Source organism: Lytechinus variegatus, chromosome 9 (assembly GCF_018143015.1).
Source record: "Lytechinus variegatus isolate NC3 chromosome 9, Lvar_3.0, whole genome shotgun sequence".
In the NCBI taxonomy this organism is placed as follows: Eukaryota; Metazoa; Echinodermata; class Echinoidea; order Temnopleuroida; family Toxopneustidae; genus Lytechinus; species Lytechinus variegatus.
The window spans coordinates 37401662-37428157 of record NC_054748.1 but is presented as its reverse complement, the minus strand read 5'-3'; the positions used below and the strand labels follow the sequence as shown (position 1 = coordinate 37428157).

At 38.1% G+C, this 26496-nt stretch overlaps 1 protein-coding gene across 1 annotated transcript in view; it reads left to right on the top strand.

Annotated features, from left to right (window-relative positions):
* LOC121422021 (ATP-dependent DNA helicase Q1-like) overlaps positions 1 to 26496 on the top strand; it is a 28971-nt gene extending 2475 nt beyond the window's left edge. The window contains exons 2-13 of the mRNA XM_041616823.1: positions 13204 to 13314; positions 14774 to 14958; positions 16465 to 16653; positions 17201 to 17380; positions 18151 to 18456; positions 19092 to 19258; positions 20156 to 20386; positions 20912 to 21029; positions 22052 to 22190; positions 23120 to 23217; positions 24368 to 24508; positions 24803 to 26496. Of these exons, the coding sequence (XP_041472757.1) occupies positions 14952 to 14958; positions 16465 to 16653; positions 17201 to 17380; positions 18151 to 18456; positions 19092 to 19258; positions 20156 to 20386; positions 20912 to 21029; positions 22052 to 22190; positions 23120 to 23217; positions 24368 to 24508; positions 24803 to 26079 (2853 nt within the window). The 5' untranslated portion in view covers positions 13204 to 13314; positions 14774 to 14951 and the 3' untranslated portion in view covers positions 26080 to 26496. The remainder of the gene's footprint in view (positions 1 to 13203; positions 13315 to 14773; positions 14959 to 16464; positions 16654 to 17200; positions 17381 to 18150; positions 18457 to 19091; positions 19259 to 20155; positions 20387 to 20911; positions 21030 to 22051; positions 22191 to 23119; positions 23218 to 24367; positions 24509 to 24802) is intronic.

Here is a 26496-nt window from a genome sequence, read left to right as displayed (position 1 = left end):
AATGGAGGCAATATACCCCTGTAATACATGAAGTATCATATCTTTAGGTTGGTTTGGAAAGTAAGTCCTCTAGTCAATATTAATGTCTGCCCAACAAAATGGTACTATCTGGCAATTTGGTGGTTCAATCACAAGCAGAAAAAGTTTAGTAAATTGACACTAGTAAGACAATTAAACAAATATAATACAGTCAAAATGTCTGACCCCTTACTTGACTACTGACTTAACTAATTATTGAAAAATGACAAGGGATGCTTAGGCCCTTTGTAACCATTTCATTGGGCAGACTGAAGCAGATGACTAGAATTCATACATTCATGAAGATGAAGGAACATCAAAATGATTATTACAATTTAGCAAATGTGAATTTATAACACTGTCATGGTTATAAAAAATAATGAATTTCTATCAAGTAAAATGACAATACAATGTAAGACATAACTGCAATAAAGTAATTTCATTTCCAAAAGATATCTTCCGTAATTTAATAACCAAATTTCTCAAGATAATATTTCTTCTGCACAAAGTGTATGAAAAGCTCAGTGTAAATCGTGCTGTTTATAAATCTCTAGGAATTTTTTTTTTTCAAAATGAAAATACATGTAAACTTAATCAAAACCAGGGGTGGTGGATCCAGGATTTATCCTGGGGGGGGGGGCATTCTTTGATGAAAATTGCGTATTTTCATTACATCTTGACTGTAGCTCTCAAAGGGGGGGGGGGGGGGGTTTGAGCTAGATGTGCCCTCCCCCAGATCCACCAGTGATAAAAATCAACATTTATGAAAGATTGCATACCTTATATTCTGAATTGGTAAATTCAATGCATATGTCTACAAAATGAAACTGACATGTTTGGATAAATTGCTTATTTTTGTTTCAAGAAAGAATTCATCAATAACAGCTTAGAGTTATTGAGAAAACATGAAGAAAAAATAATATTCTGAAATGCAATAACTATATCTATTTTATATATGCTTTTTTTTCCAAAAATTTAATCCTTACATGGGGGGGGGGCTGGTTTAGTAGTCAAATTCACCCCCCCCCCCCCGTTAAGTAAAATGCTTTATCAAAAATAAGATTATGCTATCATTTATAAATTACTGCATTTTGGAGCCCATTAAAATTCAAAATGAATCATAGAGGGCAGTGCCACACCTTATTCACTGAAATTAAGGAGGGGCATGCACAGCTGAAAAACTATCAGCAGGGGCAATAATTTTCACTGCAATGTTAGATATCCTGAAAACACATAATTAAAATGAAATTAAACTCCCAGGAAGTGCCCCTGTATACTATTACAGCCCTTGACCTGTATATTCTCAAGGGGTTCAATAATTCCTTCTCTTCCCTTGTAGAGTCGGTTCGGGTGCAAATGTGTCTGAAAAAAAATAAGTAAAAAAAGGATTATTAGTAAAAATTGTAGATAGAACAGAACATATAATTTTTAAAAAATTTAGCAAGCAAAAACAAAGATTGATCTGGCATTGGAAAATAAAAGGAAATTAATTAACACCCCCCCCCCCCCCCCCCGCTTCAACATTTTTTTGTTGTTTGCTTCTGCTTGCAACTTTATAAATTTACCCGATACACCTTTCAAAACTTTTGGCTCCATTATCATGATTATGCCACTGTTCAAGTATTATTTATTTGGAAACCAATGCTAAAACTATAAGGTGAAATGAAATTATATAAAGAAAAAAATATATATTTCACAAAGTATAAAATCATAATGATGTAGGTCATGTTGAAATTAGACCCTGGACTGGACTCAAAATTAGATCAAGTGTAGTGTAGACCAAATGTAAATTAGACAAAGTGTAGACCAAATGGCAATTAGAATTTTTTTTAAACCAAATGGGTCAAGCCCATTTGGTATATGTATAAAGACTAAAATATATGTATATAAGTTAAAAAATAAGTAGCCTAGGTTGTGCTGAAATTAGACCAACTGGACATTTCACAAAATGAGAATTAGACCAAGTGTAGACCAAATGGGTTTAGCCAATTCAGCATTAGACTAAATGAGAAGTGGGCAATTTGCATGTGAACCAAATGAATATACATATTTACAATGTGGAACTGCATGATATAAAGCCAATTTTATGTACCAGTATTTGACAAAGTAAAAAAATATATAATTATGTAGGTAATATGCTGAAATTAGACCAACTGGACATTTCACTAAATGAGAATTAGACCAAGTGTAGACCAAATGGCAATTTAGTTGACCAAATGGGTTTAGCCCATTTGGCATTAGACCAAATGACAAGTGGGCAAACTGCATGTAGACCAAATGAAAATACACCAGAAAACACATTTCACAAGTTGGGACTAATATAGAGAGCCGTAGCAGACGACGGAGATGGGTACATGATCTGCGTCCGCAAAAAACGCGCACGCATCTATGTACTAACATGAAAAACAGCATATGGGACGATCTGACTAAAAATCGCACATGCGGGGCTATTTGAGAGTCACAGCAGAGGACGGCTAGCAGACGCCGACGGGCGCGCGCATTTAGCGAGCACATCGTGATCGTTTAAACTATCGATAGTAAGGACAGTGCATAAACAGGGACCCGCGATGTCTATGACTTTTTCGACCCATGTTGGTGCTATGAAATTGCTCTTTTTTGCAGTTTAAATGAATTTTACGTAAGTTTTAAGTGGTTTCACATGACAAATTAGATATTAAGAAATTTTTTGATATCATTCTTGGGGACAAGAAACACATTTTGAAATTCTTGTTGTCCTGCCTATCGATGTGCACTCACATTTTGCAATATTTGAAAGGATGATGAATGAGAAATGAGGAGGTACAAAAGGAAGAATAAGGAGGAGGCCGAAGGAGGAGGCCGAAGGAAAAGGAGAATAAGTCAGAGTTGAGAGAGGACATGGAGTGAGCTGGAACCTTAAGTTAAGTACCTGGGAGCGCCAAGGCCGAGAATTTAAATTTTAATGTCCAGTTCAAAAATGAGGATTGTCCCAGACACTGCAGAAAACCACTCTAGGCGACACCGCAATACTTACCCGTGTTAAGAAACTGGGACTCCACTCACGCGCATTTGGGCAGCCCTAGCTTAGAACTAAGCTTTCTTTCCGTAAAAAATCTTTATTCTTATGATTCAATAAATGTTAATGAATATATAATTACTCTTAAATCGGTACTCACCGGTTCTTTTCTTGAATTTTCTGCCAAATTCCCACGCTTCTGGCAACAATTCTGCCTACGATTCTGTCGCCATAGACAGCTGTTCATGCAACTTTATTTATAAATGGAGCTCCCCTTACGAGAGTTGTTAATGCCGCGGAGAAATCGTTAGGCATTTTGGCCTGTGATCAAGGCTTAGCTGTTCTATTTTTTTTCATATGTGTGAGATCGAAATCACAGCGAGTAAACACTCTTCCATATGGAAGAGTGTATACTCGCTGTGATATGATCCCGATAGGGAGGCGCAACACCCCCACCCACATGGGCGCAAACCCCAGGGCCGGGGGACATGTCCCCCTCACCCAAAATAGTAGGGGGCACATTATGAAATATCCCCCTACTATTTTTGGTCATTTCGTTCAAAATCGAAATACTGGAAGAGACGATCTTACTTTTGGGATGCCCCCTTTTTTTTTTTGCTTGTTCGCTTGTCAAATTTCTTTTGGTCAAGATGACCTTCTTTAGAGGGTGATAAACCTTCTTTTTTTTTTGTTTTTTGCTTGTCAAATTTTCCAGCCCCTGGTCCCCCTACCTTTGGGGAGAGATTTCCGCCCTTGCAAGTAGACATACTCTTGATATTGTTTTTCGAATCTGCACGGGCGTCGAGGGCTGGGGATGAGGAAAAGCGGTGAGACGAGAAAAAAAAATAGAAGGGAAAAGGCGACAGAAAAAAAGTGAACAAAAGAAAAATTAATGAAAAATAAAAGGGAAGAGAAAATAGGGAGAAATGTGATGGGTAAAAAAAATTATGGGAAAAGAGGACAGAAAAAAAGTGAACGAAAGAAAAATTAATAGAAAATAAAAGGGAGGAGAAAATAGGGAGAAATGTGATGGGTAAAAAAAATTATGGGAAAAGAGGACAGAAAAAAAGTGAACGAAAGAAAAATTAATGGAAAATAAAAGGGAGGAGAAAATAGGGAGAAATGTGATGGGTTACGTCGAGATTTCATGTGCCCGTTCAAAAAGAAATTAGCAGAGGTTGACATGTTGTCCGTTTGGGCAAATGCCTGTCTATTTCTCGGACTGGCGCTCGTGTTGCAAAAATTATTACCGTAAGCTGATGGAATCACTGCTTCATGTATACCGACAGTGACAGGATTTAGCCAGGGGCGGATCCAGCCTTCGCCAATAGGGGGGGGGCGGAAATTTTTTCAGCCATATTTTCCCCGATCGGCCGCTCGAATATGATTTTTGCCGGGATTTTTTTGTTTCTTTGAAGGGGTAGTCCTAAATGGTCACTTTTTAGATTTATTCTTATGAAACATAAATGTATAATACCATAACCCTTATTTGTATAATGCGAGCGGAAAGCGAGAGCTAAATTTTTTTGGAAATTTTATGTACTTTTTCCTAAAATTTTGAACATTCTGGGAAATGTTTGTTTTCCTGAAAAAAAAGATGTGTATGCAAGTTAATAATTACTACGAACGTAAAGAGTGAGCAGAAATGAAGTGATGGAAAAAGTATTGTTAGATACTTGCTTGCAGTTAGCCATGAAGACGTTACACATTTTAAAAAATCAAATAATGCGAGCGCGAAGCGCGAGCCGAAATTTTTTGACATTTTTACCTAAGGAATGGAAATTCTTAGACGTTTTGTAACTTAACTGAATAGGTATATAATTAAACATGCGAGCACAAAGCGTAAGCAAAAAAATTCGAGATTTAGACCTGCTGAACAAGACACTCTATTCAATTAGTATTGTAAATCATGAAAAGGATGAGTAAGTGGGGATTTTCCTTACATTAATAATGCGAGCGCTGAGCGCGAGCAGAAATTTTGTGTATACGTTTTGAACTGCTCAAAATTATACCTGTTATGGACTGCTTGCATTAATTTAGCCATGAAGACTTTACATATTTCAACATTCAAATATTGCGAGCGCGAAGCGCGAGCTGAAAAATTTTGACCTTTTTTACCTGAATAATGAAATGCTAAGCACTTTTTGTAATCTTGGAATGACTCTAAGTATTTTATTGATGCGAGCGCGAAGCGCGAGCGGAAAAATTCTGGACACACTATTCATGTTTTATCATGAAAAGGATAAGTTATTTATCCGCGAGTAGACACTTTTTGATATTGTGATCTGAAACTGGATAATGATTTAAATAGAGAACAATCTGCGTATCTGAATTAACGTGTGTTTTAGATTTCGACCTAGAATTTGGGTATTCTAAGTAACTTTCTTATCATGAAAATCAATAAAGAGAGCGCAAAGCGCGAGCTAAAAATATATGATATAACAAAGGGTGAATTTAAGCTCTGTAATGCAAACACTTTGTGGGAAAATTGTGAATTGTGATGGATCACAGTTCAAAAAGAGCTGATGTATTTTATTATTATTACTTTGAGTTTTTACATAGGACCGGAACATTCTATGAGGGCATTATGTCATCATATGAAAATGATGACCATCTTCCTATTTCTCTTCCTAAGCATGAGAGCGCGAAATGTGTTAATATAATGGCCTGAAAACTGGACATTTAAAGCACTTTGTAATTATGCATAAGCATATCAATGCGAGCAGAAATCGCGAGTCGAATTTTTTGATAAACTGTCATCAAATTAGTTTGATTTAGAATTAATATTGGGATATACATAACCGACTAATCAAAATGCTAGCGTGCGGCGCTAGCTGATACATTTTAACAATCTGACCTGAATAGGGAACTTTTTGAGAACTTTATGGAATACAGGAAAATAATAGGTACCTGAAAATTCAAATTTTGCGAGCGCGCAGCGCAAGCAGAAAATGATAATGTTCAGACCATAACACAGACATTTTTACAGAGCACTTTTTTAAAATCAATTTGTAAATGAAACAAAATAATGAAAGTTCAATTTCCCAGCTGAAATATGTTTTGTATATTGACTTCAAAGTTTGATATTTCAAGCTCCATATTGAGCAAGATGTATGCAAATACCCTAAAAGACAATAAGGCGCGAAGCGCGAGCGAAAATTTTGTATCCTAACAAATAGATTAAAAAAAAATATTTTCAAAGTCTTCCCCTAATGTTATTTCATTTAATCATGTTTCTCCTCTTACGTTTGCCTTTCTTCTTTTCTCCTCTCTTTTCCCTTCCTTTTCTTTTTTCCTTTTTTTTTCTTTTTTTGCTCCGCCAATAGGGGGGCCCGGGCCCCTCGGCCCCCCTGGATCCGCCTATGTTAGCGGTTGTAGGTATAAATCACGCTCTAAAACTGTGTTCTTTATCAAAAAGCTGTCCTTCATATTCATTTTGTTCGCAAAAGAATATAAAGTTAATTTCAATCATTGTCTATAGTTATCCTGTTTATGATAAAAATACTTAGAAATTGGGTTAGGTTAGGGTTATCAAATTATCAGGGCAGAAAATATTTTTTTTTTCTGATTTTGCGCGTCGAGCTGGCATTATTTGATCTGTGAGATTATGTTTTTGATGACATTCATTGTATTCACATCAATAATTATTAAACATTGCGCACGCGCCGTGCGCCGCATGAATTATGTAGATCAGGTGAATAACTTACCGCTACACACGAGCAGTTGCTCTATATATTCTATGTAATATAATATATAGAGCAACTGCCCATTTTTAATGGTCCATAATATACCCACTTTTTTCTTTTTTGGAACGAGTATGAATTTATCTACTGATATACTGAATGTACAATAAAAGTCATTATCATGTATTTCTTGGCATTTCATTTACTTTTTTTTACCATAATTATATCACATACAGTAGCTGCTCGCATAGGCCTACGCCGTCACAAATAACAAAACAAAATCTCACTTTTTTTTCTTTTTTGGTGGGGGATGGATTTTCCATACGCATACGTACAATTTTTCAAATTATTTTTTTCTGCTATTTTCATAATAAACTTTAAATGATTTCGCCTTTGCACTATTATTTTTTTAAAGACAAAATAACAAAATTACATCTAGTCATCATCATCATATCATCGTCACCAACTTCATTCTCATCTTTATCACCACTACCACCATCATTATCATCATCATCATCACCGCCACCATCACCACCACTATCATCTTCACCAAGATAATTTTCATCATCATCATCATCATCATCATTGCCATCATCGTCTTTTTTTTCTTATTTTTTCTCCTTCCTGCTTTTTTTCCTTCCTATTTTCCTCTTTTTAGAGGGGCACACCACCACGCCCCCTCACTGGATATCCGCCTCTAAATACGTTTGTTGTTGTATATAAGTTGGCGGATGCCTCATGAAATGAAATAAGATAAAATAAGGAAAGGGAAACTAAGAAGAAAAAAAAGGACTGAGGAGAAGAAAAAAGAAAGCCAAACAAACAAGAAAAAACAATATCAAAATTTTGTTGTAAAGTCTTCTACGTCAGTTTAATAATTATGTTTTCAATGAAATGAGAACATAAAAAAATTGAAACAAGTAAGAAGGGCTATACATCGTAGCAAAGAAATAGAGGGAAGCTCCGAGACAATAAAAGGGTGAGAAAAAGAAAAGACTTTGAAATACTCACAACACGAGCATAATAAAAAAATATGGAATAAGCAAGGACAAGTAGCTGAGGGACCCCCCTCTCTCTCTAGTTATTTATGTATCAAACTCGCATACACAAGAATTTCTTACTAATCAAAATATTGCGAGCAAAAAGCACGAGCTAACATTTGTTTAAATATTCAAAACTGATAGAGAGACACATTTTAAACAATTCATGAATCATAATAATTATTCAATTAGCTTACCAATCGAATCAATCGATTGCGACAAATGATCTGAGAATTAATGTTTTTAGGAATTCATTAAATTAAAGCAAAGTATCTCAACATTGAAGTAGTTAAGGCGGGCGCAAGGTATCGCCTAATACACCGATAATTTTGTTTTGACATTTGAAGTATTTTCGGTAATCATGAAAAAGATTGATATTTCATGAAAGCTCAAATCCCGAGGAGGAATATTTTTATTAATTGACTTTAAAAAAAAATGTTATAAGCCCCATTTAATATTTGATTATAAGTCGATGCAGTAAAAGCTGAAAAAATAAAGTATTTTGTGTTCCTCTATCATAATTATCTTTCTCTTTAACCCTGGTTCTTTTTTTTTCTGGGGGAAGCATTTTGGTTAAAAAAAGAGAAAAAAAGATAATTGCTGGCTTGTGGACGGTAGTGGTAGGGACACCCCCGCCCCCCCCAAGCCCCCCCGTAGTTACGCCAATATGGGACCAAATGATCCTACATGTCCGAGGCGAAACTTGTGCAATCAAACGTTATTTCTGAAATAAATTAAAGCTTGCGCTGTTCAACTTCAATCTCTTTCAGCTAAATTTGCGATGAACGCTGCGTTATGAAATATATAATTATCAACATCTGGCGAAAAGAATAACCGACCGATCACCTGACGAGAACGCGTATCACGTGATCTGCATATCAGGTCCGATCGCGAGTCAGAAGTGAAGGGCAACTGCCAAGAAAATCAGGAAAAAGTCGTCAAAATGTAAGTTCCCCTTCATTTCTTTCAATTTTTTGTTATTTCCATTAAAGTTTATATCTCAATAAATCAATATTAAATTAAAAGTCTCAAATTTAGCTAGTACTTTTGTGAAAATTACAATAAATTTAAGTCCACAAAAAAAATAACCCCAAAATAGCACTGTTGTCGCCTATGAGGTCCATACATGTAATGTTTGGACCTCATTGGTACTAGGAGTGCAGAAAACAAGGTAGACCCACTCATTCAATGAACAAGGTTATGATATAACCTTGTTCTCACTGATATCTCCATGTGTGGCAAAATAAGGGTGGCAATGTTTGGCTTATTTTCTCTTTTTCTTTGGGGCAAATGCTTGATTTTTTTACACTGACAGTTTCCATTACACCTATTCATGCAACTTGACTCTTATTTAAATTTGATTCTTTAAATTATTTTTTACTTAATTAAAAATAGAGATTAAAAAATGAAAGTTTTCTTGCCATATTACTTTCCACCAATAGAGGGCGTACAAAAAATATGCCCAAAATTCAAGTTTTTGAGCACTCTGGTGAATACAAAAATTATTCCCAAGTTACTAATGAAAAATAAATTGCAACTGTATGGAAATTAGTAATTTTGGTCATAAAAGTGATATTTTAATGATTTTTTAAAGTGTGTGCTCTGTACAATATTGGCATACCATAGTCCTACCTGTAAATTCCCCACAGGCAGGGTGGTAGCTGTGAACAAGTGGGTAGACCAAAAGCTTCGGCCTCTGTCATGTTGGTTGTTCTGCTGAACTCAATTGTGTCCACTCACCAAATACAGAGACCGAAGTTGTAGCTCGATCTGTACAGAGACTCAATGGCCATTAGGTATTGAAGTTGCACGACAGCCGAAGTAAGTCACTGTTTTTCCCCCTTTTAAGTATATTTTTCCCTGTTTTGGCGCATTTCAGGCCAAAACGGAATGTTAATCTTTATTTTGGTATGATGGTGGGCCCCAAGTCTGCGCACCTAACAATTTGAGTTAAGATTTAACATGAATTTCTTCTTATTTCACAACATATTTTGGTTAATAGTGTTCCTTACATTATTAAGAGTAAGTGTACCAAATTTCTCATTAAAAAATGAAAGAAAATATAAGATATTCTTGAAAAAACCTCGGGCAGTCATTTAAAAAAAAATGGTACCCCATGTCTGCGCACTCATTCACTTTGCACACGATTCGGGGATTTAGATGACAAAGGCTGCATTTTGAGGCCGTCACATGAAATGCCCTGAATTCATTATTTTTCCACCATTTTGAGTCGGATTTTTTAATGAATACCTGCCTATGTATTGCATGTGTAAAGTTCGTGCCCGTTGCGTATCTTCTTTTTACTAGATATGCGGGTGCGCAGACTTGGGAGACCGCGCAGACATGGGGGAACTGACCATACAGTTCTTTTTATATAGACTATGAACATAAAGACAAAAATTGAACCGCCCTGTCGGGGGAATTTTGCATTGTTGACCCCCTAACGCTGGTGGCTGCACAATAGCTGGCAGTCTGTGTACGAGGACAAATTAAAAAAATTAAAAATGTTAAAAAACTCGAAACAGACAGGTGCCAGCTGTCTAAAAACAAGGATGCCCTCATAAACCAAGAAAATCATGTTTTGATAAATTGAGATTGTCCCTGTTTATGAGGACAGTTTTATTTCACTTCCCCAGGGCTCCACATGGCCACACTAACCTTTTTACTCCTGGTCCAACCTGTTAATTTTGGACCAGTAGATACCCAGTTTTTGTCTCATCTGCATAGCAGAGTGAGACTAAGCCTGAGTCACATCGATTATTTTGAAAACCGGTGTTCGACAGCTCTAATTCGATCGAACATCGATGCATCGAATATTGAAGGCGGGGAAAATTTAGTCTTTTGTTTTTGCGTCGATGCGATGCGCTTTGCATATGCACTACGCACTAACGGTATGCGCTGGCGTTGGCCGGGTGAGCGTTGCACAAGCAGATGACAGAGCAAAGTTCGTTTGTATTTTCCATGATCACAAAACACACAAAAAAGGCCGGGGACCAAAGCAGAATTCTTCCCAAAATATCTTCAACAATGATATTTGCAGATGACAACATATAAGTTTAAAATGAAACAATAATTAAGACATGAATCACGCAGAGTTGGTCAACTAGCATTCGCAGTCCATTCACCAGCCCCGTCCGCAGCTCCGTACACTCACTCTCCCGAAACGACAGGCGTGCTTGACGTCAGCGCCAGCAAACAAGTGCAATCAACGGAGAGCGCTGTAACTTGCCTGAGATTGTGTAGTTGGATCCAAAATGAGCTCCAAATAAATTTATGGGAATAAATACGTAATTTTCTCTGGATGGTCATTTGAATTGCTATTCAATGCTGATATAACGATTGTGAGGAAAGATTGTGGAATATGAGTTATGACGATGTTCGAGAATTAATCCTGATAATGACAATCCAGTTTTTTAGACGCAATTGAGCATGCGATCAAAATAAATACAAATGTTTCGAATCGAGCCCTAAATTCATCTAAATTATTACGATTTAACAAGATTTTATGGTCATACTAAGAATATTGACGATGTCAGCAAAGTATGTTATGTTCATATGGAAGAAATAATACTGGGATTATTTCTATTGTTATTCCATCTCTGGACGTCTCCTCCAAGCTCCGAGAAAATAAGTACAATGCGCATGCGTGTTTGATGACGTATGACATTTTCCCATTCATGAAATCAGAGCCCAAAGTTGGGCACAAACTAGCTTCAAATTGATGGGAAAAAAAATCAAAAGCAATTTTCTCTGTTTTGTCATGTAAAATGTTATTATATGGTGATGTTACGAACTTGAACAGATTTTTGGAATGTAGACAATGTTCGAGAATCAATCCTGACGTGATGATTATTTTTTTTGACAAGTGCACTAGCTCGACTCAAGAAGTCAAGTCGATCGTCATGAGATGTCCGCCATTGAAAATTGAAACGAAATACAAACGTTTCACATCAAGCTCTAAATTCATATTAATGATTATCATATGCAAATTATTGTTAAATATTACGATTAAATAATGTTCTATGGTCATGATATTAGTATTGTTCATGAAAGCAAGATTTATTTTACGTTGATCGCGTCAATTTCCAGCCATTTTGTGGTTTGATTAAAGAACAGTTCTGCGCATGCACGATCGATGGCCATGAATTCCATTCATGAATTCATCGTGCATAAATTATCTCGGCACGAGCAGACGAGTAAGGCTCGAACTATGATCGAAATAAACTTCAAATTAATGGTGAATAGCATCATAATTACTCATTCGGTTTCATTTTGGGGGCAATAGAAATCAAGTAAGTAGTAGTAAAGTTGGACATTACTGATATTTTGATGATTGATTGTGTAAACCAAATGAATCGGCCGGCCGATGTTTTTTTTTTCGATGCACCGATTTTGCAAAATCTGCACCGATGTTCGATGACATCGATCGAACACCGATTTTAAAATCGATTCGACTCAGGCTTAAGTGAGACTATAGGCGCCGCTTTTCCGACGGCGACGGCTGCGGCGGCGGCGTCGACATCAAATCTTAACCTAAGGTTAAGTTTTTGAAATGACATCATAACTTAGAAATTATATGGACCTAGTTCATGAAACTTGGCCATAAGGTTAATCAAGTATTACTGAACATCCTAGTAAAGTTTCATGTCACATGACCAAGGTCAAAGGTCATTTAGGGTCAATGAACTTAGACCATGTTGGGGGAATCGACATCAAAATCTTAACCTGAGGTTAAGTTTTTGAAATTTCATCATAACTTAGAAAATATATGGACCTAGTGCATTAAACTTGGACATAAGGTTAATCAAGTATCACCAAACATCCTGCGTGAGTTTCACGTCACATGACCAAGGTCAAAGGTCATTTAGGATCAATGAACTTTGGCCGATTTGGGGGTATCTGTTGAATTACAATCAAAACTTTAAAAGTTTTTGGATCTGATTCATGAAACTTGGACATAAGAGTAATCAAGTATCACTGAACATCCTGTGCGCATTTTAGGTCGCATGACCAAGGTGAAAGGTCAATGAACTTTGGCGATAATGGGGGTATCTGCTGAATTACCATCATAACTTTGAAAGTTTATTGATCTGACTTTTGAAACTTGGACATAGGAGTAATCAAGTATCACTGAATATCCTGTGCGAGTTTCAGGTCACATGATCAAGGTCAAAGGTCACAGTAAGGTCAATGAACTGGCCACATTGGGGGTATTTATTGAATTATCATTATATCTCTGTAAGTGCATTGGTCTAATAAGCATTGGAAATAAGAGTAACCAAGTATCACCGAACATCTTGTGCGAGTAATAGTAGTTTTCAAAGTCAGCACTGCTGCTATGTTGAATCGCGTGATGCAGGTGAGACCGCCAGAGGCATTCCACTTGTTCTCATGTAGAATTGACCCAAGGGTGATTACCTACATTTTCACTAATTTCTTTAGCTTGTTTCGTATTGAAAACTTTCAGATTCCTGCTAAGATCGTCTGTAAAACATGCTGCCACCATTGAGACGTTTAATAAAGATTTACTGCCACCAGTGTCAGACGTTGCTTCTCACATATTACAAAGGCGGTTCAGGTAAGACAGTCTGGATCTTTTGGGAACTGATGCAGGGAGTGTTGCAATTGAACTCACCTCTGAAAATCAAACGCAACTTTTCAACCCATCAGAAGCACCCATTCAGTCCTTGCATTTGGTTTTTCTTATTCCGTTTGAATACAACTATTTCTAGAATCTGTCTGTGAGGAATTGACATTGTTGAACATTCAAACTGCTTTGATATGGAGCTCATGAAAAGCACTATATGAGACAAAGAGGTATTATTATATTATTAAATATTAAGTAGGGCATATCCCAAGCTTAATTCAACCGACGACGTGATTCATTATTTGGAGCAGCACTTCTCAACCTTTTTTTTACTCGAGGACCACTTTGACTCTCAGATTTTTTTTTAAAGGACAAGTCCACCCCAACAAAAACTTGATTTGATAAAAAGAGAAAAATTCAACAAGCATAACACTGAAAATTTCATCAAAATCGGGTGTAAAATTAGAAAGTTATGGCATTTTAAAGTTTCGCTTATTTCAACAAAATAGTTGTATGAATGAGCCAGTTACATCCAAATGAGAGAGTTTATGACATCACTCACTATTTCTTTTGTATTTCATTATATAAAATATGAAATATTTTTATTTTCTCGTCATTGTCATGTGAAATAAAGTTTCATTCCTCCCTGAACACGTGGAATTCCATTATTTTAACATTTTGTGCTTCAGGCAAGGAGGTCCTAATCATCAAATTTGTAAAAATTGAAATATTGTATAATTCAAACAATAAAAAACAAAAGAAATAGTGAGTTAGTGACATCATCGACTCTCTCATTTGGATGTAACTGGCTCGTTCATATAACTATTTTTTTGAAAATAAGCGAAACTTTGAAATGTCATAACTTTCTTATTTTACATCCGATTTTGATGAAATTTTCAGCATTGTGCTTGTCTGATTTTTCTCTATTGATTCAAATCAACATTTTTCTGAGGTGGACTTGACCTTTAAGGCCCACCTACCAAATTTTTAAGACAATGCTGATCCATTTTGATAAATATATTTTGTGAAATATGAACACAAAGCCCTGAAGCACGTTCGAAACAAACAGTTTGAGAACTACATGCACATGAGGTTCACATCCAAGTTTGATCGAAACCATCATAGTGTGTATCTGATGCTTTGCAACGTGCATGATACCTGAGTGTGCTTTAATTTTGTTTGACCCACAGACGGATCGGACATACCCTGTTGGGACAGGTCTGTGAAATATACTATAGTTTTTCACCTATTTTTTTCTCCCTCTGGAGCTTCTCATGGCCCACCGTTTGAGAAGCGCTGATTTAGAGCTTGTAACTTGGAGTTGAAATGAGTATATATAGTCACTCATAGGTACCTTAAGGGAAGTATGAAAATCACCCTGGTGATCAGTCGCTAAGCATTGTGATATTGGGCCCCAATGACATTTACCTTTTGTTTATAACTCTGATAGGTGGACTTGTAAAGTGCTTTTTGGAACGCACCAAGGAAGACCTGACCAAGGCGCCTGGGATCTGCCCAGAGTGTGGCTCCCGATTTGGTCGTGAGGCGGTCATCAGGAACAAACAAGCCATCAAGATTGTAGGGGGTAAAGTCTTCTAGAGGTAGATCGTCCACTTCCTCTCTCGGCTATGGAAGGTGAGAGATATACATTTTATTCATTGATCTATTTGTTCATTCATTTATTAGTTTATTCGAACGTCCAGTCATCTGTCCGTCCATTCATTTATCCATCCATCCAACCATCCATCTCTCCTTCATTCATCCGTTCATACATTGATTCACTAATCATTGTTCACTCACTTATTCATTCATTCATTCATTCATTCATTCATTCATTCATTCATTCATTCATTCATTGATTCATTCATTCATCCATTGATTAATTTGAAGTATTAATGTTGTTGTCATTCAGCCCTGTGTAGACACACTGGAAAGTTAGCAGTCCTAAAATTTAGACTTAGTTGAAGATTAGAACTGTAAGATATCTTTGTGCTCTATCCACAAGCCTTGGGGGCCGTTCTACTAATTTTTAGTTGTGCTCACGTAACAACTCAAAAGTTATTGTGACCGCTCCCTACACTTGGTACTACCGGGGTCATGGTGACACTTCAGGTTCTAGGATGTGATTCTAAACTGTGATTCTTCCTCGATCTTAAATATTTTGTATTGTTTGGACAATTGAATGATGAGCTCTTATCATTGATGAATTGCCACTGTATAAAATATACATTATAGGTAATGTTTTATTACAGCTGGGAGTTTTCTCATATCTTTCTAAATATTGTTCAGTTTTTCTCAAACATTCATTGATCATATTCTTTGGCTTAACCCTATCTAGGCCGGGGGGGGGGGGCCTCGGAGGCCCCCCCTCAACAAATCGCGCGATATTTTCGTCGTGCGAAATTTTTTGACCGCGCCGCTCACTGACTTTTTACTTTCAAGTCTTGCGCAACTTTTGAGACCAATTTTGCGTCACCCGGGTATGTGGTTCCGAAATTACGCAACATTATGTAAGTGCATGTCAGACCGAAAATTGCTCAAAAACGTGATTTCGTGTACAAAGTCAATGCAAATTGTGTTTTCAACCAAAATTCATAAATGTATGATTATTTTTAGGTTTGCTTGTCTAAATGTATTCATTTTATGCTTTTTATGATCACAGAAGAGTCCCCAACAAATTTCATTGAAAAAAACAATGAAAAACAAAAGGTCAAAAAACAAAGAAATACATAAGAAATTGCAAAAAACAATATAATACATAAGAAAACGATTTGATATCACAATTTTTTTCATGTACACTTGCTAAAGACACCACAAAGAGTTTCTATACCAAAAATTAGTACATTTGGAGCTTTATTTTGGGAGTTAGAGGAAAAAGTATGATTTCGCATACTAATTACGCATAAATTAGCATAATCACTTAATAACAATTCGCATTAAATAAATTACTATACAATCTTGTAGATTATGTCCCAGGCGACCCGCGTGCCAATTTTCGGCGCGATCGCACGGTCGACGGCCGAGATCTTAGGGGGGGGCCTGGGAGGCCCCCCCCGGCCATAGGAACTCCCAAAATACCCCGGCCTAGATAGGGTTAAGCAGATTCATCGAGGGTATCATTCTCCTTTTTTTTAATTACAGCTGGGAGTTTGGATATCCAGCATGGACTAGAGGAGGTGAACCAGGAGCTCCAGCATGTGGAGAAGCAGATTGAAAGGCTCCTGCAGAAACAACAACGGCTCCTGCAGAGGAAGGAGCAGCTGGAGCTCCAGTCCAGTCGGCTTCATGAGCTGAGCCTCCAGGCGGGCTCCACTGACTGGGAAAAATCAGGTAAGTACGGAGAATACCACATTGTCTGAGTGCAAATGAGATGTCTTGTATCAGTTTGGAAATGCCTTGAAAATGAAAGACTTAAGTTTGTTCAATTCTGAAGGAATCTTTATTTTTTTCAATATGAGTTAAAAGAGATGAAAATTGTTACTTTGGTTTTCTTTATTGATTCCTTGCTGTAAAAGTTCTGTCATATATTACAATTTAATGATAATATTTCCCTCATCAGACAATTCAAAATGATGGCAAACAAATTTGATAATGTTCAAAGTTTAAAATGGCTAACAGCTTGTCAATATCTAGATAAGTCTATATTCCAGCTGGAAAACAATAGTATGACTAGATTTCAGTATGTGACATATCTATGTTGAAGGATCAACATTAGTTTGGAACACTAGTGTCCTGAGACTCCTGATGAAACTCTAAATACTTCTAAATCTTTCCATCTTTTACTTTCCAAGATGGAAATGTATGAAAAAAAATCACAAAGAAGTACCTTTGTTATATTTGTTTTGCTCTTCCACGTGCTCCCCTTCCTTATTGATAGACTACCCTTGGTCAGCTAAGCTCCACAGCTTGCGAGAGACCGTCTTCGGCATCAAGAAGTTCCGCCCGCTCCAGGAGAAGACGATGAATGCCTCTTTGAGTGGCAGGGATGTTATCCTCCTTATGCCTACCGGTGGAGGGAAGAGCTTGTGCTATCAACTCACAGCTCTGGTCAGCAAGGGTATGTCATAGGACCTGTATTATTCATCATAGTACTGATTTTTTAATGAATTTTATTAGCTGCATTTATGTAGCACTTTTTTAATGCCCCTCTGAGTGGCAGGGATGTGATCCTCATGCCTACCATTGGAGGGAAGAGCCTGTGCTATCAACTCAAATCTCTGGTCAGCAAGGGTATGTTATAGGACCTCTATTATTCATCCTTGTACTGACTTGTTTAATGACTAATAAACTTGATAGTTTCTCTGAGTGGCAGGGATATTATCCTCCTCATGCCTACCGGTGGAGGAAAGATCCTGTCAACTCACAGCTCTGGTCAGCAAGGGTAGGTCTTAGGTCCTCTGTTGTTCATCCCAGTGCTGAAATTTAGATTAACCCAAGTAGAGGCTGTAAGTGTTTTTTTTTTGTATCCTAATTGATGTAGACTTCAGGAAACTGGCAGAGGGAAGAACTATCAACTCAGAGCTCTCTATTCAGCAAGGTTATGTTTTAGGTCCTGTATATTTTTTATCCCAGCATTAAATAATAGCTGGATTTATACCGCTTTTTGCCAGGGGATACAAAACGCAACTTTTATTACTCCAGGTTTAGCTTGGGCTACCACTTCATAAGCAGTGCTCGACAAGATTTACTGTAGGAGATTTTCAAAGAAAGAATTTTGTCATATCAAAAGTTGTACATTTCAATCATGTTCCCTCCCCCCTTATTCTACCACCAACCTCATTGGATGCAACTCACTATTCTAAACATTCTTTCATGCTCTCTGGTCAGGATTCACACTTGTAGTTTCTCCATTGGTGTCCTTGATGGAAGACCAAACCATGGCGCTGGAAGAGCTTGGTGTGAACGCCACAGTCCTCAACTCCAACACCCCTCCCGAGTTGGTCAAGGATGTCCATCGGCAGATGATCGATGCACGGTCGGAGCTCAAGCTGCTTTACGTGACGCCTGAAAAGATCGCGAAGAGTAAGCGCTTCATGGCTTGTCTGGAGAAGGCCTACAAAGCTAAACTTCTGACCAGGATCGCCATCGATGAAGTCCACTGCTGCAGTCAGTGGGGTCATGATTTCCGACCAGGTATGAACAGGAATTATGAATGAAAGAGGTGTGTTGAGAAAATTAACTCTGATTTCAGTCAGACTCAAGATTAAGAACATGCATCATCATTATCATCAGAAGAAAATGAAGTATGATTTAGTTTGATGTTCATCAACATTTATCATCATATTCTGTATCACCATCATTACTGTCATTGCCGCCATCACCACCACCACCACCATCATCATCACCATCTCCATCATCATCTCCATCACTGTCAATGACACAACCATCACCCACACCACCACCACAAACACCACCATCATCATCACCACCACCATCATCATTACCACCACCACTACCACCACAACCACCATCATCTCCATCACCATCATCAACACAACCATTACCCTCACCACCACCACCACAAACCACCACCACCACCACCACTACCACCACTGTCACCACCACCATTACCACCATAACCATCTCCATCACCAACACCACCACTACAGCCACCACACTCACTCTAACCATTACCACTATAAAAATTGAAATACAAATTTGTTAAACTGTATTTCATTGTCACACTGAACTTACCTACATACTCAAATCCATGCAAGAGAAAGAAAGAAAACAGAGCATATCTTATTTCAACTTTCTAAAATTTTCAGATTACAAAATCCTCGGCTTGCTGAAACGTCAGTTCACTGAAACCCCAATCCTTGGACTCACTGCTACCGCAACGATGGATGTTCTTGATGATGTGAAAGGCATTCTGGGATTGCAAGGTTGTCAGGTGTTCCGAGCTGGATTCAACAGACCAAATCTCTTTTATGAAGTAAGATCTTTGAATCTTTGACAAAACATGTATAATAAGATGAGTAAAATATAAATGATATTCATGTACCGATATGAATAAGGAATTGATTAATAGATATTCATGTGGCTCTCAATTGTGCAGCTAAATTCCTTGTGCGAATAGTAAACATGATGTCCAATGGCGTACAGATGGGGGGAGGGGGCTTGGGGGCACTTGCCCCCCAAATTTTTTAACGACCAAGAAAAAACAAGAGAAAAGATAAAGTATGTTATTTTCTGAAATACATCAAAATCTATCACAAGATTTGACTTTGTGATAAAAATGATCAAACTTTTTGCTTGCTCGCTTCACTTGGGCACAACATTCTATAAAATTTTCCCCAATACACCATATCTAGGCCCTGTCAAAATTTTTGGATCATTACGTGAGTGATTGTGTTTTTATTACTAGCCTATATGTAATTTCTACAATTTTCATTTTGCAACCAGTCTTTAAAAATGTTTTTTTTTAATGTACTATACAGGTATGTATGTAGACATCTCTGCATGCTATAGAGTACCAAAGTGTGACATCAGTTGCCATGGTGTCATGGCAAGCGGGTTCTAAACAGAGTCGCAGCTGACGATTGTCTGTACACATCATTGTATTTGCAAATGACTTTGGCTCGTCTGAAAAATAGGATGCAAGTGATCAAATTCTGATAGCAGCCATTTTCTCTTATGAAAAACACACGCTTTCATGTTTAGACCCAGGCCGCCATGACACGATGACAACTTACGTTGTTGCTTTGGTACTCTATATCACACAATAAAGCACCCTACTATGGGGGAAATTTTAAACAGAAGACAAAACAAACAAACATGATGTTGACTTTTTAATTTACTTGTTGGATAATTAATCTTTTGTATTCTTTAGGTACGCCCCAAACCGTCCAAGCACGCAGACTTTGTTGAAGAACTGATCAGGCTCATCAACGGTGAGTTCAAAGGCCAATCGGGGATCATCTACTGTTTCTCAAGGAAGGATGCAGAGACTATGGCAGAAAGCTTGAAGGATGGTGGAATTCAAGCCCATCCCTACCATGCAATGCTTGATGCTCATTACAGAAGCCAAGTACATAAGAATTGGAAGGAGAATAATATACAGGTGAGATGAGGTATTAAGATTTCAGCTAAAAATTGACATGTCAACTAAAAAAATTACCTGATCTACAAGTATGTATTTTTATATTCAAACTTTAGCAAATCTGTTTTATTGAATTATATAATTTTTTGCCGTAATGTAAGAGTAGAGCTCCTGAACTGCTTTTATTTTCTGTGACTCTGTCAGATTTTGATCAACATATGAAATACATGGAAAGAATTGATTTACATCAGTAAAATCATTACAGGTACAGAAATTGCATTGTATTGTACATGTATAATGTATTTGACATGCACTTACAAAATGTTGCATAACTCCTGGAACTGCTTACACAGGCGTAGCAAACTACCTAAAAAGTTGCCTAAGACTTTAAAATTAATGCTCGTCAAATGCAACAGTGCTAGCTTATCATTTTTTTTGAGGGGGGGGGGGGGGGGGTTTGGGGTTGGGGTTGGGACTTTTATGATTAATTATGATCATTATCAAAACAATACATAAAAATACGTTCCTTCAACTCTGATATCTCAGGTTGTCGTAGCAACGGTAGCGTTTGGAATGGGCATTGACAAACCTGACGTGAGGTTCGTTATACATCACTCAATCAGCAAGTCAATGGAGAATTACTACCAGGAAAGCGGGCGTGCTGGTAAGTACCATTTCACTTTTAGATTCTTGCTCTGTGATAATCATGCTAATAAAATTGCTGCCTAAGTCTAGGTCAGGAGCTGCGAAGCGATACAGTGAAAAGTATGTTCTAATTTTACTTCAATTTACTACAAAGTAGTAGTTTAAGCCAGTGTGTTTTATTGAGATTTGAGTTATCAGCTGTATATCCAACTCTGGATACATATGATCAAGATTCAACAAAAGTTTTTAATTCTAGCAAGTGACCGTGGTCGTTAGATGGTAATCAGAACAAGTAGACTCAACAGGTTATTCAAGCCGTAACCATAGGACTCGACAATGTTAACCCAGAGGGTTTGGGCAAAGGAGCATTACACAGGGCACCCACTGTACTCCATGGAATTGACGAAGATCTTCATGTGGTCCTCTAGGATGCCTAACACAAGAAAGTGTATCATGGCAGTAAGCAATGTAAATGCAAAGGTTGTTGCTTGTCGTAACTTGCCACAGAACATTGTACATTTACCCTTCATACAATTTTGGTAGCAAATTTAAATGAGGCATAAAGAATCTTTATAAGCAGTGTTTTATGTCTCTAGATGGACCTCGTCCTCAAGGCCATTTGCCAGTCCTCGGCCTTGGCCTCTGGCATGCGTCCTTCGATGCCTCGATCGAGGACGAGGTCGTGGCTGGAATGTTTCATAGAATCTGAACCCAGTAACATAAAGCTTAACAATTCATTGTGGGACTGACTTCTACAATTAATTGAATTGATTATTGTGTATGATCTATCGTTAAAATCGGCTCCATGATCAATCGCTGAGCTTTATTTGGCGTGGTTTTGATGTCTTAGTGAATTCAAGATCTTCTCACTATTTCAAATTTTTTTCCTACAATATTTCATGGATAGTAAAAGTTTTATGATTGAGAATTAAGTTGAGAGTGTGAAGCAGGCAAGGAGCCATCGGAACTCCAAAAGGAAGAAATTCTATATACTGAACCTGTCCTTTTATATAATTAATAATGATTATTATTATTTCTCAGGTCGCGATGATGAACCCGCCAAGTGCATTGCATACTATGGTTTACCTGATGTATTTAGACAGAGCACTATGGTCGTGACTGAACAGACGGGGCAACAGAAGCTCTATAACATGGTGGCCTACTGTGTCGCTCCTGCCACGTGAGTCTCGTCTTGCCTCTTTGGATGTCGGGGGGGAGGGTGGTGCCTTCTTTCTGAAGGTGCATTAAGCGTAGCTGTAAGTCTATGAGAAACCATGTACAAGAAGTTATGATTAATTGGAAGTATTAAGCATACCTCTGTTACAATGAGCTAATCTTATCTACATGTATGTTCACATTTATCAGGTCTGGTCTAAATCTAATCCACTCTAATCTTATCTAATCTATTCTAAACTAATCTAATCATGTAATGCAATGCAATATAATGTAATGTAACAGCATACAGATATTACCTACCTAGAGTTTGAATATAACATTTCCTCTCCCGACGGAGTTATATTTTTCCCGAAGTGTGCAGCGTTGAGGGAAAATATTCTCCCGAGGGAAAAATATAGCTTCGGAGGGGAGTTGAAATGTTATTTATTAAAAAGATAGACCAGGCAATATCTGTTATATTATATAGTCTATGTGGATTTGCCATCAGAGATTGCATTCATCATGTGGCTCTCTGATTAACCCGAAATTCTTGCTGCAGCTCTGATTCATTTACGTCATAATTTGGAATGAAAATCAAGCATGTTCTTCATGTAATCGACCCATTAACACTAGCGCGTAAATCAAATAAACTACCTGATTACGCAACTTGCAAGCAGCGAGTGACGTCACCTTAGTGAATACAACGCCGTAATTGACAATACAACGCAGTTATATTCACTGAGGTGACGTCAAAACCTAGAATACAGCAAATGCGATCCTCGCAGATATGGTCACGTGATGGCGTATTGACCTGATTCGAATCTACATAACCTATGTGATATAACCTAATGTAACATAAAGTAATGCAATGTAATGCAATGCTATCTTATCCAACCAAATCTATTTCAATACAATCTCATAAATCTAACCTTACCCCTTTTTCACATTCCACAGGTGTAGACGGACCCTGATTGGTCAGCATTTTGGAGAGCGTTGGGAAGGCCAAGCAAGATGTAATAAAATGTGTGACGTATGCCGAAGTGGAGCAAAAGGTATGATCGTAATCATTGTATGAGGTTGACATCTGAACTTTGTCTGTTTGAAGGAATTGTAAATATTTAAATTTGTTTTTGTTTCCCCTCCGATATAGACTCCAAGACCCGTATTCTGAACTCGGGTTTAAATTAAACCCTGGTGGGTGTTTCATAAAGCTGTTCGTAAAGATACGAACGACTTTACGCACGACTGGAACATGTTCTTAGGTCATAACTCAATTACACAGTGATATCACATAGCACAAGAAGGGATCACCAGTTGTGCGTAAAGTCGTTCGTATCATACAAACAGCTTTATGAAACACCCACCTGGTCTAAAGTTGTGGTTTAACTATGGAGAGCCAGGACCATGAATCCCTTACAATTCACATTCAATTTATTAACTCATTTGACACCCAAATTGTTGATAATTATCTGGGAATGGTAACTGAAGTATTTTTCTCATTGGTCTCATTCTCATTTTTTTCATTGGTCATATCATGCCAAGAGGACGCGCACTACTGGACATTGATCAATAAGGTGGCGTGTTGCATATCATGTATGCATTAGCATTTAAGTGCGACTCTAAGGCCCAAATTCACAAAGGTGGTTTTGAAAACCCATGGCTGAATCCATGGTTTATGCAGATTTCCTGTAAAAATTATGTCAATTTAGCCCGTATCGGGCGCATGTATAAAAAGTGTCCAATGCTGATGAGCGATTTTGTCACAGTGCGCCAATGTGACGCCTGTTGCCATGGTTAGATACGCTATTTTATTCATGAGTCCACTGTTTGTAGAGTGGACACATTAATTAAAAACAGTGGACTCATGAATAAAATAGCGTGGATGACCACGGCAACATGCTTCAATTTGGCACACTGTAACAAAAGGGCGCATCAGCATTGGACATATTTTAATATACGCGGTAAAATAAATTTGATTTATACAGGAAATCTGCATAATCCATGGACTCAACCGTGGGTTTTCAAAACCATCTTTGTGAATTCGGGCCTAAGTCATACGTAAATCTTTGTGAAACAGCCCCCAAGGCTTGAACATGAAGCATAACTCCATAACTTCCCCCGTTTAGCTTGGATTACGGACCCATTCCACAACGCCCAGTAATGCAATATCCTCTCTAAATATACCTCTGTTCTCTTTCCCAGTTGTTGAAAAGGACATGTTACCCCATCTCCAGCGTATCTACACCATTCTTGACCACAAGTCTAAGGGTGATAATAGGGTCACTGCTCTCAAGCTGACTGAGGAACTCATGAGTAAGAAGGGCGTAGCTGCTCTAGACAAAGGTGAGCAGGTTTGACGGTATTTTGATTAGTGCAGGGGATGATTTTTGTCAGTTCAGTGACTTAAAGGGAAGGGCTGAAAAATAGATTGAAATAGAGTGAAATTCACAGAGCAAAGTGCTGAAAATTTCATCAAAATCGGATTACAAATAACAAAGATATTGAATTTTAGACTTTATCAATATTTTGTGGAAACTGTGATATGCACATTGTCATGAATATTCATTAGGTGAGCTGATGATGTCATGTCCCCACTTTCCTTTTTCTTATGACTTTGTTTCTGTTTAACATTTACAGACCAAGCCAAGAAGATGACAGGTTTAGATTACGGATACCTCATTGCTCACTTCCTCCTCGAGGGTTACCTGAGAGAGGACTTCCATTTCACCCCCTACAACACCATCAGTTACATCATACCCGGCCCCAAAGCTCGGATTATCGCCACCAAACCCCAGAGGTCAATCACAGTTCCGTTCAAGCTTGAGGATGGACACATGTCAAAGGTCAAAGTTCATAGTGGGAAAGGCCAGAAGGAGAAAGGCAGCAGGGGAGATGCCCCAGCGACCAAGACTCGGGAGGATGAGAGGAAAAAAGGGAGAGATGAGAGTGGGAGGGGCTCTGAAGTTCGGAAAACCGAAGGGGAGGGGCATCGTGGGAAGACCAAGAAGCGGAAGTTGGTCGAGGAGGCGAGCATTATCGATCTGTGCAGTGATGATAGCGATGATGAGGACTTTACGGAGAGGAAACCCACCAAGAAATCTGGCAAGTCCGCCAAGCTGTCCACCACGATGGAAGGAACTTGTAATGTGAGGGATAGTGTTGGCAGTAAGGGGGCGAGTACTGCACAGAAGTGTCAGGGTGGGACTGATGAAAAAGTGCAATCCGCTGCAGCACAGAAGTCAAGCAGTGGGACTACAGTATTAGATAGAACTGATGCAGGATCAAGTAAGAATAGCAGCAATGTCACAGAACACTCAGGTCAAAGCCAACCGGCAAAGCACGCTCCATCCAAAGACAACAACTCAGAATCAGGTCCATTCACCTTCAAATCCATTACCTCCACACAAAGTCTCGCCAGCTCACATTCAAAAGGTGCTCATTCAGCCAATCAGGGTCCAGGAAAGGAGTCACAAGATCTTGCCAGAGCGTCCAAGCCCAACCAACCAGGCTCCAGTACCAGTGAGCCGTCGTCAAAGAGCAACAGCAGAAGCAACTTCCCGGACTCCCAGCGCTCTCCGCCCGCTGCCGTCCATCGGAGGGCTCCCTCTATGGGATTATCGCCCGGTTCAGACGTGGAGATGGACCTGCGGAGCGTCTACACCCAACAGCTTATGAATCTTGGGAGTGAGGGCGAGAGCTTCAATCGGGAGAACAGTAGTTTCACCATGTCCACCTCTTTCTCAGGAAGCGAAGATGGGTTGGGGAACACTCCCGCGAGCCGGAGACGGAAGGGGACGATGCGTCGGGTGGACAGCATGGACACCTGTGACGAAGATGATTCCATGCGTGATGACTACGAAACCTTGAAGAAAGTGTATTCAGATCAAATGAAGAGACTTGATGACCCTATATAAGTGTTTAAACGGGTACTCCAGGCTGAAAATAATATGATTTGAACAGATTAAGAAAATTCAGACAAACAAAATGTTCACTGAAAATTTGATCAAAATTGGACAAGGATTAACAAAGTTATTGATATTAAGATTAAAGAGTTGCATTATTCCGTTGAAACACTTTCAGGCATGTCTTCATGAATATTCAATGAGCAAACTGATGATGTCATATCCCCACTTGTTCTCTTGTATTTTGTTATATTAAATTAGGTTTGTTCAATTTTTTTTCCTTAAAGAACAAAAAATATTGGAATAAAAACTGATAGGTGGATTAGATATTCATTACTGTAACTTATATCAGTACAAGGGAGACATATTTACTTATGTATTAAAAAATGAACAATTATGATTTCATTTAATAACTTAAGAAAAAGGAAA